At 54.0% G+C, this 16,793-nt stretch overlaps 5 protein-coding genes across 5 annotated transcripts; 3 read left to right on the forward strand and 2 right to left on the reverse strand.

Annotated features, from left to right (window-relative positions):
• Positions 1–460: 460 nt before the first annotated feature.
• Positions 461–2,572, forward strand: B0I36DRAFT_270444 (uncharacterized protein; the record flags this gene model as incomplete). Its single annotated transcript, XM_046151276.1, has 6 exons — positions 461–976; positions 1,084–1,246; positions 1,328–1,511; positions 1,658–1,843; positions 1,944–2,136; positions 2,260–2,572. 6 exons carry the CDS (start codon positions 461–463, stop codon positions 2,380–2,382), a joined length of 1,365 nt encoding a protein of 454 aa, XP_046012067.1. The 3' UTR covers positions 2,383–2,572.
• A 728-nt stretch (positions 2,573–3,300) lies between these two features.
• B0I36DRAFT_350594 (uncharacterized protein) lies at positions 3,301–4,688 on the reverse strand (the record flags this gene model as incomplete). The annotated part of the gene is made up of 4 exons (XM_046156921.1): positions 3,301–3,409; positions 3,611–4,354; positions 4,434–4,595; positions 4,624–4,688. 4 exons carry the CDS (start codon positions 4,686–4,688, stop codon positions 3,301–3,303), a joined length of 1,080 nt encoding a protein of 359 aa, XP_046012068.1.
• A 790-nt stretch (positions 4,689–5,478) lies between these two features.
• Positions 5,479–7,905, reverse strand: B0I36DRAFT_432420 (uncharacterized protein). The gene is made up of 3 exons (XM_046162624.1): positions 7,456–7,905; positions 6,079–6,959; positions 5,479–5,942 (listed from the first exon to the last, which is right to left on the reverse strand). The coding sequence occupies exons 1-3, from the start codon at positions 7,707–7,709 to the stop codon at positions 5,860–5,862; spliced, it is 1,218 nt and encodes a 405-aa protein (XP_046012069.1). The 5' UTR covers positions 7,710–7,905; the 3' UTR covers positions 5,479–5,859.
• A 22-nt stretch (positions 7,906–7,927) lies between these two features.
• B0I36DRAFT_326358 (uncharacterized protein) lies at positions 7,928–8,510 on the forward strand. Its single transcript, XM_046154331.1, has 2 exons — positions 7,928–8,330; positions 8,383–8,510. The coding sequence occupies exon 1, from the start codon at positions 7,982–7,984 to the stop codon at positions 8,327–8,329; it is 348 nt and encodes a 115-aa protein (XP_046012070.1). The 5' UTR covers positions 7,928–7,981; the 3' UTR covers position 8,330; positions 8,383–8,510.
• Positions 8,511–11,833: 3,323 nt separating this feature from the next.
• B0I36DRAFT_350596 (uncharacterized protein) lies at positions 11,834–12,670 on the forward strand (the record flags this gene model as incomplete). Its single annotated transcript, XM_046156922.1, has 1 exon — positions 11,834–12,670. The coding sequence occupies one exon, from the start codon at positions 11,834–11,836 to the stop codon at positions 12,668–12,670; it is 837 nt and encodes a 278-aa protein (XP_046012071.1).
• Positions 12,671–16,793: the final 4,123 nt, after the last annotated feature.

Consider the following 16,793-nt stretch of genomic DNA (forward strand, 5'->3'; position numbering starts at 1 on the left):
CGTAAGGGCGGGGCCGGTGCAGCCGCGAGGAGCCGGTTCCGTGGTCCGAGACCCTGACGGAGCCCAGCGTGCCGAGCGCGCAAATCGTCCTATCCCACTGACCAAGCCAGACTACGCGTGCGGTGAGTGGATGGCCACTGGCCTACCGAGGCAGCGCGAATGGCTCCGGCGTGCCGTGTCAAGTGCAAGCCTGAACCCTGCTCGTCGTGACGTGTAGCCAGTGAGACTAGGAATATCTCCATCCGACTCAAGGACTTTGAGACACGGACAAAGACTGGCAGGCACAGACGCGGTGCGGCTCACCTGTGCACACCATATTTCTATTCTTGTTTCTTCCCTTCCACAAAAACACTTTGTCCCTCCACAGTGCTCTCCCAAAACCCACCAGCCACTGCAACCCCTCAACCCCTCCTACACACGGCAGAACACACGGGAAAAACACACAACATCAACACAATCCATGGCGTCTTTCCGCGTCATCATTGTCGGCGGTGGCCTTGCCGGCGCGCTTCTCGCCAACGGTCTGCTGAACAACGGTGTCGAAGTGGACATTTACGAGCGTGATACCGCCGATTCGAAGCGCGAGGGATATCAGATCCGCCTCGGTGCCGCTGCCGACACGGGCTTCGACGTCTGTCTCCAGGACGACGTCAAGAGAGCCATCCATGAGAAATTTGGGCAGTCTGCAGGGACAGGCAGCACGGCACCCACCGTCAGCAACTCACGCCTGGACACGCTGCTCGACCTGACAAAGTTCCCCAACTACTCCAAGTCCTCAGCCATCAACCGTGTGGTGCTCCGAGACATACTGCTCGGGCCGATCAAGGCTGCTGGCCGTGTGCATTACGACAAAGCTTTCAGCAAGTACACCATTATTCAAGGCTCACAGGGCCTCGAGAAAGTCCGGGTGCACTTTGCGGATGGCTCTGTCGAGACCTGTGATATCCTTGTTGGCGCTGATGGCAGCAGATCAAGAGTGCGTCACTTCCACACCCGTCGTTACCCCAGCGCCATGATTGTGTATTCAGACAGTACTGTTCGAATGAGGTTGGCTAACTACGCGGGATGTGTGTGCTTGAACAGGTAAATCATCAATTGGGAGCGAGAAACTTGGTCGACGTTAATTCCCACGTGTCGTTTGTCAACAAGGGCAGCTTGACGCAGGATATCATTTCCGCGCTGCCTGCAAGACTCCAGGCTGGGCCGCTCCTAGTATTCACCAAGGACATCACGCTCTTTTATGCTCGTAAGTGCAACAGCAAATTAACCCAATCGTTCCTCTCGCGCTTTTGATCCATCAAGATTTCACTGACACGAAACTATATAGTATACCTACCAAGCGCAGATGGCGGTGCTGCCGCAGCGGCGAAGTTATCCAAAATGCAAGTCGATCTGAACCAGGGCTCATTCTATTGGGGCATGACGGTGAAGAAAGACAGATTGGGAGGCAAGAAGATCGAGGACAACCTTAAATTCTGTTTGGAGCAAGTCAAAGATTGGAATCCGGCATAGTGAGTTCCCGCGAATTTATTTTTCTTCTTCTTCTTTCGCCTCCTTTTGTGTCCCTCCTTTTGGGTTGCGATAAGCAGCTACTCTCTCCATTCATTGAAACAGGTGGGCTGACAAGAGCACGGTCTCTCCCACGCCCAAAAAATAGCACCGACATGATCAGAATTGGCGCAGAACAAAATGACAGTATTGTCGCAATCCCCCTCCGCGCATCCAATGCCGTCTCCAAGAAGTGGCGCCAGAATGCCAAAAAGACGGCACGTGCCGACGCAACCACAGGCCACGAGAGAGTGTGGATCATGGGTGATGCTATCCATGCCATGCAGCCCAACCGGTATGTTCTCCGCCGCGCTGCTAAGCAACAGCCATTCTGCGCCGCAGGACCACGGCTATAATATACACTTACTAACACTTTGGGTGGCTCACGTGCGTAGTGGTATGGGAGGCAATCAGGCCATGCAGGACGCTGGCGAGATGCTGCCAGAGCTACTTCACCTGGCAGACCTGTCGAGATCCGGTAAAGGGCCAACGTCGGCTGAGATCACCGCTGCACTTACCCGATTCGAGGACGAGATGATTGATCGCGCCTTCACTTGGGTGAAGAAAAGCGGTGGCACTTCCGTACCGGTAAGTATTTAGACCTCTCTCTCTCGTCTCTTGTGCATAACACCCCTTCCTAGTGTTGCGGGGATGTATTTCGCGATTAGATCATACTTACTAACCCTGGAATTACTTGTTCTCACCATCAAGTCGCTCGATCTGGACGGACCCTTGGGAACCCTCCTCAAGTTTGTCGGGATGTTAGTATCGGTGTACAGCGTTTTCCACCGAGCTGTGTGGTCTGGCGCTTCATCGAAAGCCAAGTTGGCGTAATGGGAGTAATGCTGAAGCACGGAAGCTTGGATGAGGTAGATAGGGAGTAGGGCGCCTATCAGAGGTTATGTTCTTGGACTAGTCATTGGGAGGGAAATCGCACGACCGCTTTGGTGTCAGCTGAATGCAAGGCGTTACAGTTGCTGCCCTGCAGGACAGATAAAGCCTACGTCAAAGCAGAAATAGAAGCACCGTTTTCTCCCGACGTTTGGGTTATATTTATGGAAGGAAACACTTGTGACGACCTAGAGCACTAGGTGATTGTTTGGGCAAAGAGGCTGCAGCAACAAGGCTGCATATTCGGGTCAAGTCTAGCGCAGATGGCGAAGGCCGGACAGCACGGCCACATCAGGTAATCAGTCGATTCTTGGCAATCGGCTTTGCGACAGCTGGAGGTCGAACATGCGATCGTAAGTTGTCGGAAGAAGACAGGAACATGCTGAAAGACAAAGGATATTATGCGAAGGATCTCCCATAGCTCATATAGCCACCCCTTTATACTTCAACGATGAACACGGCACAATGAGCTGTATGGTTGGAATCGGACTCAGGTTCGTGAAGCATGGCAGAGCCAACCTGGCCGTAGAAGTAAACCCCATACGGCAGTTTTAAGCGATCATCTTAGCACGTCAGAATGTTGCAGAATTATGGAGAGAGGGTGCTTGCAATCTATTGCTGTGGTGACAATTATCGACAAGGTTGGTGATGAAGGTGGTGATGACCACTCTACAGGCGCCGGGATGAAGCTGTTGATACTGTAGTCACCTTACATATCCGCCCTGACCTCCCTTCGCCGTCCGCCCTAGACTTGGCCCAATCATGCGGCCTTGTTTGCGCAGCCCGTCTGTCCAAACAATCCCCTGTTGGTTCAGGTCGTCACCACCCCCAACCCAGCCAATCAGAACGGGAAGAAGACGGCTAGAGTGTGAATGGGACCGTAGGTTCCAGATATTGCACTCGGGACTTGGTTTCCTTGTGAATCCTCTCATCGGCACCCTTTGTGTCAATGTAAAAAGGTCGTAAGGAGCTGTTAAGTACGTGTTATAACAGTCACTGCTAAAAAGCAAGAAGGGAGAGAGAGAGAAAAGAGGAAACAAACAATAGCAAAGAAAGAGAAGGGGGGGGGGGGGGGGGGCAAGTGAAGGCGAGGTAACGAGGGAGTTTGATTGAACACCAGAGAGAAAAACAGGTCAAAGGAAAAAGAAAATGCCGGGGACAAAGAACTCACCATTGATCATGCAGACACCATATAACAGTGGCTGGCTCGCCAAGCCAGTTGAGTTGCTTGACCTGAAAGTCGGCCGCCGAGCCATCAAACGGTCTTCCGTCCAAGTTGGCCCGTCCGGCTAGGGCCAGAACCGCGATGTCGGGCTTGGGCTCGATGCGTTTCATGACTCCTTCGTAGGCGCCCATGTGGGCACTCCAGAGCATCGTCTTGCCAGGTCCGATGAGGAAGTTGTAGGCCATCTGGCCGCCATCAAAGTGCGAATACAAGTGCTTCTCGCGATCATTGCAGTACTCGATGGTGGACCGGACAGATTCGTCTTGCTGCTCAGGGGGTATCAGCTCCCCAAGCCGCATGATGCCCCATTTCATGCCGTTGGTAATGTCCACCGTGCATGTGTACGGGCCGGTTTGGCCGGTGTAGTCGGTCAGCGAGTCAATATACTCGGGCGGGTGGCCGTCAACCATGGGCATGAAACAATGCAGCGCAGGCCAGCAGTGCACGTCCATGGCGGCGAACTTGTCGGCCGGCCGGGGGGGTGCACCCGGCATGGCCGGAGCGACTTCGATCTCCCCCATAATGGCCTTTTCACGGTCTGCCTTGAGGAATAGAGGGATCCTCTCGCCGCCAGCGACTGGGATGAGCTGATTCTCGGGAACATCGCGGCTGCGGAGGAGGCTGATGGCCTCGCCGTTGGCAATCACAATAGCGCCCGTCTTTTTGGCGATGATGTCGGCGCCGGGGAGACTGGATGAGAGAGTGGAGTCGTGATTAGCCAACAAGAAACGGGGGCAGCGATGGAGTTAAGTAAGGGTGCAGATCCTACTGATCAAAGTGGGCATGAGAGATGAAAATGTAGTCGGCCTCTTCTACATCCTCGGGTCGCATGTATTTGGCCAGCACCGAGGGTCTATCGAGGTATGTGTCGAGCCAGATGGTCAAACCATTGGCCTTGAAGCGGTAGGTGGTGGTGCCTGGAGCGACGACTCTGTGTGGTCAGAACCAGGATACCTTACACATGGTGCACACAGCGCGGGCAGGGCTCGGGCAGCGTACCGAAATACTCCAAAATGGCAGCCATTGTGTGTACGTCAGACGAAGACTGTAGACGTCTGGTCAATGTGAGCAGACCTGTGTAGCAGACGGGTTCGTTTTAAGCTAGCGACACACCCGCCACCAACTGCCGGCCCCCAGACACTACGAAGCTTGTCCGTGGTCCCCCGCATTGTCGGGACGGTGTTCGGCGCCGGCGGAGGCCTAGCACGGCCGTGCCCCACCTCCGGCTCCTTGGGGCCCGCTGTGGGGCCATTGAGGAGCCGGGCGGACACGCACATAGTCGGGCCGCTGTGGGGTTGGGTGGGGGGCGCAGCTGTCCCGCATGTCAGGTCGCCTGGAAGCGGTGGGAGGCAGGGCACGGCGGCAGGCCATCTCGGCAGTGCGGGTCCTGCTGGTGACAGGTGGTGTGTGCGATTGGTTCCAAGAAGGTATTGGGCATCACAGGTTGTGGACTAGACTGTGTCAATTCTCTGGAATGTCGAGGTGGTCTCTGGGATTCCTGGCAGATAAGTGCACCGTCTTCGCCTCAAGTACCGCTTCGCACGCGAACTCTGGCATGCATTGTTCCTCCAGAGCGCAATTGCACTTCCACGTCCATGGGCCTCAACTGCGCCGCGCGTGTGCCTCGCTGAGCAGAGACTGCTCGTAGCAAGGAGCACAAGTCGGCAGCTGATCCAAGTCATGAAGTGCACATGCTACGGTGGAATCCCAGTGACCGAGCACGATGAGTTTAGACCCGGCATACTCCTGCGCGTATGGAGCATTCCGTTGGCCATTACATGGCGTTGGTTTCGTGGCCTCCACAGCTGAAATTGGTCTATGTAAAGTTATGTGGTGTGGCAAGAAAAAAGAGAGAGTTTGCCTGTGATCAAATGCAAATCCACAATGCTTTCATCTCCAGTCCGCCAGGCTCACCATGTGCGCGCTTGAATGCATCCTTTCCAGTCCTGATGATGTTCGCCACTGAGTCCGGGAGCAGCTTGATTGCGTCAAGTCTTCCATGCTCAGCTGCACCTTCTAATGCGATTCTTCCATCCTATGTCGGGACTTTGACCATTCACCTAAGCCAAACATAGGCCAGACTTGAACCCCTATACCAGCTTGAGCCAGACTTTGGCTCCATCGACCCCTATCTCCAGAGTACGTACTGTAGTAACATCAGTTTTTCTTACTCCTCGGACTGCAAGCCACACACTCTAGCGTGCCTCGAGGATCTTGGAATACGACTGGGATTTCTCAATACGCAAGGGATAAAGACAGAATTCCCAGGGTAACTGTCCTATGGTATTCAGTCACTACTAGAAAACTGGACAGTCGCGACCGAAACTTGCAACGCGCGCCTAAATCGACATACTATGTTTGAAATACCTCCCCAAGACCCCCTCCAGATCATGCAGCTGGTGGAACTTGCGTACCATCTTTGCGAATAGGTGCGACGAGAAGGAGAACCGGGCCTCCAAGAGAGTGCACACCGACATCCTTGGGCATAACCATAGCTATCGGCCATCTGAGACGAGCGACTGTTTCGGACTTCTTGTTGGTCGTGTTCTGGCGGAAAAATCGCACTGAGGTATCTCCAGAGCTCCCGCCATCCCGCCCCTGTGACTTGTACTGGGCGATCACACCTACAATCGCGCCCACAGCATCATCTGGGCATCTATATGCTGCACTATTGACATATAGCAAGTGTGGCCTCCACGTGTGTCCAGGGTTAAAGACCTCTCTGAGTTTCGGCAGCGTTGCCTCGGTGAATTTGAACCACCCGTTGTCGAGAGCGGGCTTCCAGTGGACTACTGTGAGCTCGATGTTCCGCAATTGTTCTTCCGCCGTACGCCCTCTCCCGTATCTGACACGTGTAACCTTGCATGGGGAGCAGGGCTGCCCAGGCAGGTCCTTAGCTCTTTGCGCCAAGATTTCCAAAGCTGGGCAGGTCAGCGTATCGATCATGTATATACTGTGAGAATCAATAGGCATTGGCCGCTTCCAGCATGTTTCGTGCGTGTCGCCTTCGGGCTCCCAATGTGCATCACTCGCTTCCTGGAGCTCCGTGATCTCATATTGTGGAGGCGGTTGGAAGATATATTCTTGTTCTGCCGCAGCTGAACCTGTGGCTCCAGTCTTCAGAGTGGAGGCGTTGGGCATCCTCGAGGTTGTCTTGAATGCGTCGAGCGCAGTATGGCTACGTGGTAGAGTTGCCTTTCTGACTCTGGAGAGCTTGGAGGCGGTGGCATCGCTCACTGGATGGCCTTCAGGATTGATGGGGGGGGGCAGCGCCAGGCAGTGTGCCAACTGCGGTCTCCCGCATCGTTGAGTGATCGTCAAAGACAATCCTGCTGTCAAGCTCGGGCGGCTCCACTGCGACCCCGTTGGTTCCAGGGATGCGCGTACGGTGTCCTTCAGAAGACGCCACAATTATGCTGGAGATGGACATTCCTGTCTGATTCTGGCGGTCCGTTTCACTGCACTCGTCATTGGCCATAGAAGAGGATTCCAGCCTGGGTCGCTTGATCGGACGCCGTGGGTCCTGGTCTTGGGATGCTGAGGCGACGGTCTCTACGCTGCCGCCGCTGTCAGCGAATTCGTATTGTATGAAACTCGCTCGGACCGTGTGGTGGATGTTGCTGAAAATGTGCTTCATGTATTCCTTATGGTCTTCCAGCCCATCTTGATATTGCAGCATTTCATATCCTCGATCAGCTTTTCGAGTTCGCCTCCACCCTTTTTCGCCAAATTCTTATAGCTTGTACTGTTTAGTCAAGTATTGTCTCTGTTCTCGGGGGCAAAAAACCTACAACTTCGGTGCCTGATGCGGAAGGCGGAGAAGGACAGTGTAATCCTCGTCAAACGCCTTCACGACACGGTCGAAGGACATGCCGGTCCATTTCCTGCCTTCCCAAGATTTCTCGACGTCGCCGTCGGTCAATTCCGCAATGCGTTCTTGTAGCTCCTTCCGTTGTTGAAGGGTTAGATCTACATTGAGTCTGTAGAACGCCAGAAAGTAGAACCTGGAGAAGATGTTGCTGATCTCATAGCTGGTCAAGAGCATATACAATTGAACTCCGTATGCTTCATGGCCCAGGTCGCAGGTGCGACGTGTGCAAAGTGCCGAGAGATCGTTGCTGTTGGTCTTCAGCAGAGTTAGAGCCTCAATCGCCTTACCTAGCTTGGCTGGCTTATACACCAGGGGGCTAGCCTCCCCGCCTCTTCCTTTTCCACCTCTTCTCTTTCCACCTCGTCCCCTTCCACCCCGTCCCCTTCCACCTCGTCCCTTTTCAGCGTCTCTACAAGAGTCTGCACTCTTGGCGATCGACGCTTGAGATGCAGCGCTCTGTTCATCCGTGGGTTCACTCCTGTCCGCTTCCGGGTTTGCGTGCGCTTCGATGGATGTGGCAGCTATGGAGCCCAGGGAAGGTGGCTCTGCTGCTGGCCCTGAACGGGGCTCCGCTGCAGGGTATTTCGATTGTGGTCCTGCTATCGCAGACCTGCTGGACAGTTGGTGGTTTTGGGTCGTCTTGCCTGGATCCGTGGACTCGGCGGATGGGCTGCCAGACGATGATAGGGCTCGAGACGGTCTTACCGCGCTGCTCGAAGCAGCCCCAATCGGGCGGCATGAGCTCTGCTCATCCGCCGCCTGTTCTTGTAGCTGATGCGAAAGACATTGCCTAGCCTATTGTTCGTGAGAACCTCAACCAGCGAGACTGATCAACTTTCATACGCACCTCGTTGCCTTGCAATACCCGCTCGATGTTGCTGAGCCACGGTCCGGGGCCATTTAGCGCAGCTTGCACTAAATTTCTGACTGCCTGGCAGCATTGTGCTTCGTCCGACTGCATGTTGAGCTCCGTACGACTGGAGAGTTGAGGGGTAATGTTGAAGAAGACTGGCAGGTTGACCATCGGTGAGCAAGTTTAACAGCACATGCATGCATGCAGGGGCGTCTCAGCCCCCAAATTGGCGCGCTAACCCCTTTCGCTCAGTTTTGGCCATGTTTTGGCCAAAACTGAGCGAAAAGGGTTAGGCGCCACCTCCCTTGGCCTGGCAGCGACTTCTCGCAACACTCTACTTGCTGGATAAGCAACCACACCTCCCTCACGAGACACAGCGACCCAAGGGGGTGCATCACAGCGTTTTGGACAAAGCTCGAGCGCAGTTTCATAGCCACTGAGCAGAACAATAATCATGCATGTCAAACATATGCTGCACTATCCTCACCTCGATGACTTATTGCCAGTGCTGGGGACACCAAAAGAGAAGGCTTGATGCGTCCTCGCATGACGTGCCGCTCTCCTGGTCCCGTTGACCATCTCGTGGATACAGGATCACTCTCATGAAGGGGGCACGCCACATTTGATTTGCTATCAACCACTGGACCGTGTAGCCCAGCGCTCAGATACTAAGATTGACGTGTCATGGACCGGCCTCGAGCGGGTGAAGAGGCACCGAATTGCACGGTGCGGAGTTGTGTCAATGGTTCAAGGGCCTATGCAGTGTGCAAAAGCGAAAGACATGCGTTTTTGCCATGGCTAAATGACGTTATGCAGTCCGCCCCTGTACATGAGCCGGTGGGGATTGGAAAGCTATAGATAGTCGACTGGCAACCGACGCAAATGCGGACGCAGCCACCACCTCCACCTCCGTCAACGTAGTCTTTGCCTGTCTTTTTTGGCCACATGAATATATCGCTGTGGACTTGCCCAGAGTAGACAGAGATGCACCTGGTAGATATCATCTCGCACAAGGTGCTAGGCCAGTCATCGATTGCGAACGGGCAGCAGCACGGCCCTGGCGCGCTTCAGGGCGTTTAGGATCGAGCTCATGCTTCAGTCCTTAGGTAGTCAGTTAGCCAGGACGAGGACTACATTTTATCGGCCGCGTAGGGGTGAAGATTACCTCGTGACTCTAGCTGCACGTAATCTTTAACAACGGAAGGGAGAGCCGCCGGTCTAGACTAACCGCGACAGAGGAGGTAAACGAAAGCTCAATCGTTATGTTCTACAGAATCGCTTAAGCCCCAACATAGCGAAATGGACCCCTGTGATAGACCCCCGCGCGCCCGGTTATACCTATGCCCTGTTCTCCTTCGCTACTATAAGTACCTAATTCGACCTCTGTCCCTCTTCCCCGTATCCAGCTTTACATGTATGGGCTCTAACGCGGCCTCGTGATTATCCACTCCTAAGCTAGTTTCGGGACCGTCCAGTAATCCGCTATTTCTGTTAGTTAAGTCTATTCTTGGGCTATGGAAGCTAATGTAACTTACGATAAACCTTATTACCCCTAGGAGATAGTTAGTAATAGAGAAGCTGGGTTAGGATGAACGTACTGACCTCCACTCTATATATGGGACGTTAGGCTAGCACTTCTTATACGCGTGTTCGTAGACGTGGCACTAGCGCTATATGGGAAACCGGAAGTGGCCGTAATAATATTGGATCTGTTACCGATTAGCTTCTAATTGATCTTGGTTATACCGAGACAGGTATAGGCATCTGGATATAATTACACATGTTGACTAGGATGGGAACACTATCGTAAGAGGTGCTACGAGATGCTGCGAGATGAGCTTCCAGAGGGACGCCCAGATGCGCACCTTGGATTCTTTTACTACTATAGGGTCGGGAGATAACGGGACGGGTTTATATATACCCAGCTGAATCTGCGACGTTCCACGCTGTCTAGGAGATGCCGGAGGTCGATAGCTGATTTGAAGCGAGCTGGGTTAATGCTTATGTCGACGCTGATACTAGGGAACATCCTATATCCGATACGGGTCAGACCTGTACCCCTCTTTTCCCGCAGGGGTTATGGAGTGGAAAACCAGCCTTTACTGCTTCTACGAGCCGACCGAGGAGGGCAAGGGGTATTGGGTGGAGCACGGCACCATTACCACAGGCATCCCTGGCAATGAGTGAGCGCAAATAATGTAATTCTAGAGGGGCTTTTATAGAGGCTTCTATCCAGCGAATGAGGCACGGTCCTTCTAGAATACGCATTCGATATATCTTAGCCTATTCGCTAGTTACATATGCGATATTGACTAAGACGACTATATAAGACGGCATCCTGCAAGCGTAGCGAGAGACTGATGTGAACTTCTCTCGAGATATCCGGGGGTGCTTATATGCAAAGACTAGCAAGTGAAGTGCTCCGCCAAACGACGTGACTGTGGAGATCGTTATTGGAATAAGAAAGCGCCCATCCTCACGGCAGGTCCACTGCAGGATCCGGCCCAAGAGTCATTTCCTGCTTGTTCCGGGATCCAGCGAGAGGAAACCTGGAGGAGGAGTCGATTTTACCAGCAACATGTATCGCTGCTTTTTCTGCTGCCCGCCCGGCCTCTGCCATACATGATGCATGCAGTTCAGGGGAAGGTCTCCCTGTCCAGATGCAAGCCGCCGCCATCCATGTCCTGCGGTGTGCTCTGATCTGCCCAATCATCGGTTTCGTCCGGATTCTGGTTTCGCCAATGACCCCACTACGGAACACAGCCCCTGGCTCGGTAATGCATGACCAGATTCTGGTGCTGGGATCAAGTGCCTGCTCGAGATGTTGGGTTCGAAAGCCCAATTCTGGTCATATAATCGTCCACGGCTGCGGCGCCACCACGCAACATCTCTCAACCCGTGCGTTCACCCAACAGTAGCATCATCGTCTGCAGGTGCATTACTACCCGACTGTCCTCAAGCTCTGAGCCGAATCTTTGGGCGCACGATTCTAGCAAGACCTATGGCAAGCACTGTGTTGATCCATGTCTGTCGTTTGGTGAGATGAAAATATCCCAAAACCACACCGACATGTGCCTCTGGCTATCAAGTACCTTCTATGCGCGGGGTATGTTGGACTGCAACTTCACCGAAAATCCAACGTGACGGGGATACAAGCTACTTAACGATGATATCTGGGATGTACGCGAGTGGCATGACATTTGATGCAGAACCATGCAGGTCATGGACTTCCCTGGGGGCTAGTTCAGGGTTGCCAATTTCGGGCTTGTCTACCCCGTCGATCCCGCCCGTTGGTGCGGCCATTGTGCTTACCAGGTGTCATGGCCAGAATTTGGCACGCTTCTCCCGTTTGAATGATTCCAGATTCTGGTAGACAACTGAGCCGTTCATATGTGGCGAGCTTGGTTTAAGCACTATAAATACCACTGTCAAGTCCCCCTCCGAAATGCCTCCCGGCTTCCCTCCTTCCAAGTGCCTCGTCCCCCTACACACGCTTGGTCACTCTCCTCCCGAATCTTTTCAAGCGCCCCTAGAACCTGACAGCGTATCCCAGTCCAATAACCCCTCCTCTTTTGCTTCTTCCAGTATGAGACTTTCCGCGCCATTCAATGAGCCAGGATCTAGTCGCCACGGCCAGAGTCAATGGACGCACCGTTCGGACGTGACTCGCGAAACGCCCGACGGGGAGGTGCCTGCCTCACTCCAAGAGAATTCTGAATCCAGCTTTGCCCTGTCCGCAGCAGAGGCAGTTGTTTTCAACCAGCCCATCATTGACAACACCTCACATGACATTACTCAACCACCTCACCCACACAACCGCCCCGGAAGCGCATCTACACACGAGGATGACCTTACCATTGATAGCCTGACTCAAGGTCAAGCTCGCTCCACGTCGTTCTATACCGGTACCGACACCAGCGGGCATGGGAACTATCCCTTCATCACAAACAGTACCTCTCACTTCTTAGACTTCCATGTCAATGGAGACAACGGATATACAGCCTACAGAGCTGACTTTCCCTACCTGTTGAATACAAACAACAGCACGCACGCCCATCTGTGCACCACAGTAGCCTGCACCGACCCAGGCTGCTACACCCATACCAACCTCTCCCTGCTGCAAGAGCATTATTTGATTGGTATTGGTTCCATCTTCGCCCATATCGATCACGAGGGACAGACATACAATGATGACATCTCTATCGATGGTGATCACGAGAGACAGTCAAATCGCGCTCAGCCAAATCTCTGGGACAATGATGGCATGGATCAGGCGAAGTGATAGACCCTAGAACGTAAGCTTAGCTCCTGTCTACCGCGACTGGTACGGCGCTGGAGGCTGGTCTCGTTCCTGACAAGGCGCTCTGACTGGATGGATCACAGAATCTTCGCATCCCGGCATCAGCGAAACTTGCTATACTTTCGGTTGCAGGGGCTTTTAGTGGACATTGGAGCCGTCCGAGGCTATCGTTCCGAAGCAGGGATCCAAGGGTAAATGATCCCGCGTCGTCCTCGACTGTTTAGGCCGCAGTATGTATCAACAATTCCTGCTTGATGTAAGTACCCTGGCGACGATTGAAGCCTCTTATTGTGTGCCAGTCATAACGAGGATTGAACTCATTCAACTCAGGTGGATCATGTTCTGGTCGGATTTGTGGATTCATCGGGATTGAAAGGGGGATTCCTCATGTCACTCTAAGCCAGTGGAGTAGGTTTGCACGCGCAAGTTACAATGAAGCTTCAAAACAATGACCGGCTTGGACTTTCACTATCCTCCTTTCAACATGACGGGAGACCATCCTCGCAGATCAAGCTGTACACTTTGTTGCATGTTACTTGTGAGTCGTTCTCCCTAAATTACAAGGCTTCAAAGTGGCATTCGTATTGCCATTTTTGGCGTATGTATTGATTAGCTCTGCAATGCTGACATCAACAAATGCGAGGGAGTTCACTCGCGTAGCAGTGAAGTTGTGTTTCTTGTGCATGAATTTGTCGACTGCCTCCTGCATCCAATTCTGATCGCAGTATAGTCTCTCAATCTCTTGTTGATGTATTTCTCACACCGATTTAGTAGTGCGATTAGTGGCGGCTGCCATGGTGACAAGCTATGTTGGAGATGCTTTTCCGAGCTGGATCAAAGACTGAATGCGGTGGATGACTCGAGACGTGGCGGACCCACCAAGCTGGCGTCGAGCGGACAAGTGGGCGTGGAGAGGACAACTGGGCGTCGAGCGAACAAGCCGGCGTCAAGAGGACAAGCATGGACCAAATTCTGGCTGCAGTGTGGTGCTGTCTGGCTCGGCTGAACTTACAGGCGCCCCCTCCCCCCCCCGGCGGCCTCTCCCCCCTGGTCAACCAAATTCTGGTTGCCCAGATTCTGGCTCCCCGCCGTCCGGACTGGGCGCCGTCCCTAGGTATGCGTGCTGCAGGGCCCTGGGCCGCAGGCTCCACTTGAGGGCCCGAAGGATGGGGGAATTGACGATGGATGATGATTCCATGTCGCTGGCGACGACCCGCGATGCACTGTGCCATTGGCTGGCAGCCAGGGCAGGCCCAGTCGTGCCACGCCGTGCCATGCCATGCCATGCAAGGCAATGTGGGCAGGCAGGCATGACCATGGTGGTGCAGCTGCCCCGCCCTTCCGCAGGGCCGTGTGCTCTTCTCGTCTTTGTCAGTCGTCGAGTTTGCCCAAGCTGTGGCCTGGTTGTGCGTTGCTCTGCCGCTTTCGTATTGGGCGGTGTGGCTCCACCAGGCTGGCCATCTTTGATTAGCGTCCAGTCGCATGCCAGTAGGAGCTTTGGCGGCTCTTATCCCCTTGTCTTTGAACCGTTCCATGCCCAGCACGGGCAGTTTGCAGATTCTGGCCATGAAATTGTATGTACCATTCACAGGCGAGGTTGGCCGATTCTATTCGAAACGCAGCCGCCCGTCGCGCAACCGCATTCTAGTCTAAATTTACCGGACCCTATTTCTCGTTGTCAACAACGAGAATTGTGCCCAATGCGCTTTATTGGAATGGCCAGTAAATACTGTTGGCCGCCCGCTGAATCAAACCCAACTCCATGCGCGTAATGATGGGCGCGCGCGAACCGTGCTAGGTCAGTCCATTTGCCGAGGGCTAATGTGCTCAGGATGGGAGATGAGAAGGTGGCAGGCGGATTTGCGATGTACACCCCTGTCTCTGGCTGCTCTCGTGCACTGTTTCGCAACCAGCATGAACAGAGTCCGGACTGACCGGTCACGGTTCCATTGCGTTGGAAGAGAAGATCTGAGCATAATTGCACGTAGTGGTTGTTCCTACATATAGGCTGCTGAGCCACTGACAAGGGTGCAGGCTTGGTGACAATGGGTGCCGAGGGCAGCCAACACTTGTTGAGGGAGTGACGGGGCCTCGCGGGGCGGAGCGGGTCGGCGCACTTGTGCGGTGCTAGCGCACATGGGGCACCTAGTTGCCTTGGTGCACGAGGTGGTGATTATGCTGAAAGGTTACCAGGCGGCTCTGTCGAGCTTGTCAAGCTGCACCCTGCAGTGTACAAGGGTTAGTCCTAGCGCCCTCGCCTCGTTCTCGAAGGTCGCCTCGTTCTCGAAGGTTGCCTTGTCTTGGAGGTGGGGATGGTTCCGACATAGTTGAAGAGGTGGTACGTCCCCTGGTGCGCGCACCACCTTACCTACGCTAGTAGGTAGGTAGCGTACCGACATTGCTCGGAACGCACCGATATTGCCCACCGACATATGCACCCGACTGTTCAACAACCTGAACCATCCACCATTCGCGGCGTGGCATATTTGACATGTCCTGACAATGAAAAGCCCAGCTACCTTCCGAGCCAAATCCTAGCCTTTTGCTCATATATATCGCGAGTGCCCAACATGTCCAGCTTTCTCAAAGCCTCCTCAGTGCTCGCCGACCATCAACACAACGTCCCCTGAAGACCCCATACACGCACTTGCAAGATTTTGACACATGCTTCAACCTACTTGCCCACAACATCTCAGTATGAGTGCATCACATATGAGAAATGACCCAACATGTCGCACGTCGAAGGCCTGCTATTCAGCTCGAACAGCGCGCCGCCGCCAGAACCCTTCTGACTCACAGAATGCGGCCAGCAGAGAAGTCACTATTTCAGATTCCCTTGCAGCAACTACTAGCCTCCTTCATGACCTTGTCGTAACGGAGCATCATCTCTCGCGGGTTGACTCCCGGGGCAGTACGTACGCACTCAGTACGGTCGACCACCATACCTCCTCGCACGAACAAGGTCTAACCACCGCGAACGATCCTGCCACTACACAAGCCTCCTCCCTCGACAACCCTCTCCATTATCCCTACCAAGCCTACAGCCCCGACGACTACCCGTTCCTTCAGGATGGCGCGTCCTCATACAACCCCTTCTGCACCGCATTCCCCTGCCTCGACCTAACCTGCTACACTCACCCACCCTCGACCACGATGCTGCAAGAGTACTACATTACCGGCGCTGGGGCGTGCTTCGAGGACGCCAACATCACCACCGATGATGGCCATGACACTCACTCGAGCGTCTACGACCCAAATATATACATAGCAAACGGGGACGAACAGCAGGGCGATGATGCGGCCGGACACTGAAGCAAAGTTGGTGCACAAGAGGGTGAAGTTGTACGATTGGTGTCGAAGGTAAGCCATTCTCCCATGCACGTACTACCCTACCGACAGACTGACGGTAGCAACAGTGGTTGGATATCGAAGGAGCATCGCGAGAAACTGGGTCACCGGTACCCGTCGTGCTGCGGTGTACGCTGCTGAAGCACCTGTTGGGCGTCTGGTAGAAGAGCAATTGAGTTCCACTTTTGCTGGCCCACCCACCACACACCAAAGGAGTGGAACAGCATTGTGTCCCCACTCCCTACGACGTCAGACTCGGGACTTAAAACGGACAACTAAACTCTATTGCGACCTCCATAGACTCAATTCTATCTTTCTATATAATCAATTCAGACCCCCCAAACGCTGTAAAATGGAGACAGACACATGTTACAAATTGACCCCACCACCTCCTCCTCCGAGCCCAGTGTTGCTGTTCCCACCTGTGCTGTTGTTGTCAAGTGCAACAGATGACCAGTCCGCCAGGCTCTGCCAGAATCCGACCTCGTAGTCCCACGTGTCGAGATCAAACTGTGACAACAGCATCGGATCATGCTGCTGCTGCTGCTGCTGCTGCTGGTGCTGTTGCAAGTTCTGATCCGCACCATGCCCTGCCTCTCCTGGTGCGGCCATGGTCGCTTGGTTGAACGAAGAGAGCCGCTGTCCTTGATCGCTTATTCCATCGTCGTTACCAGCAGCGCGGCGGAAAAATGGGAGCTGCTGGTCATGTGGTTGGCTCGTTTCACCGACAGCAATGGATCCTCCGTCAGGGCCGTGG

Source organism: Microdochium trichocladiopsis (genome assembly GCF_020744255.1).
Source record: "Microdochium trichocladiopsis strain MPI-CAGE-CH-0230 chromosome Unknown B0I36scaffold_6, whole genome shotgun sequence".
Classification (NCBI taxonomy): Eukaryota; Fungi; Ascomycota; class Sordariomycetes; order Xylariales; family Microdochiaceae; genus Microdochium; species Microdochium trichocladiopsis.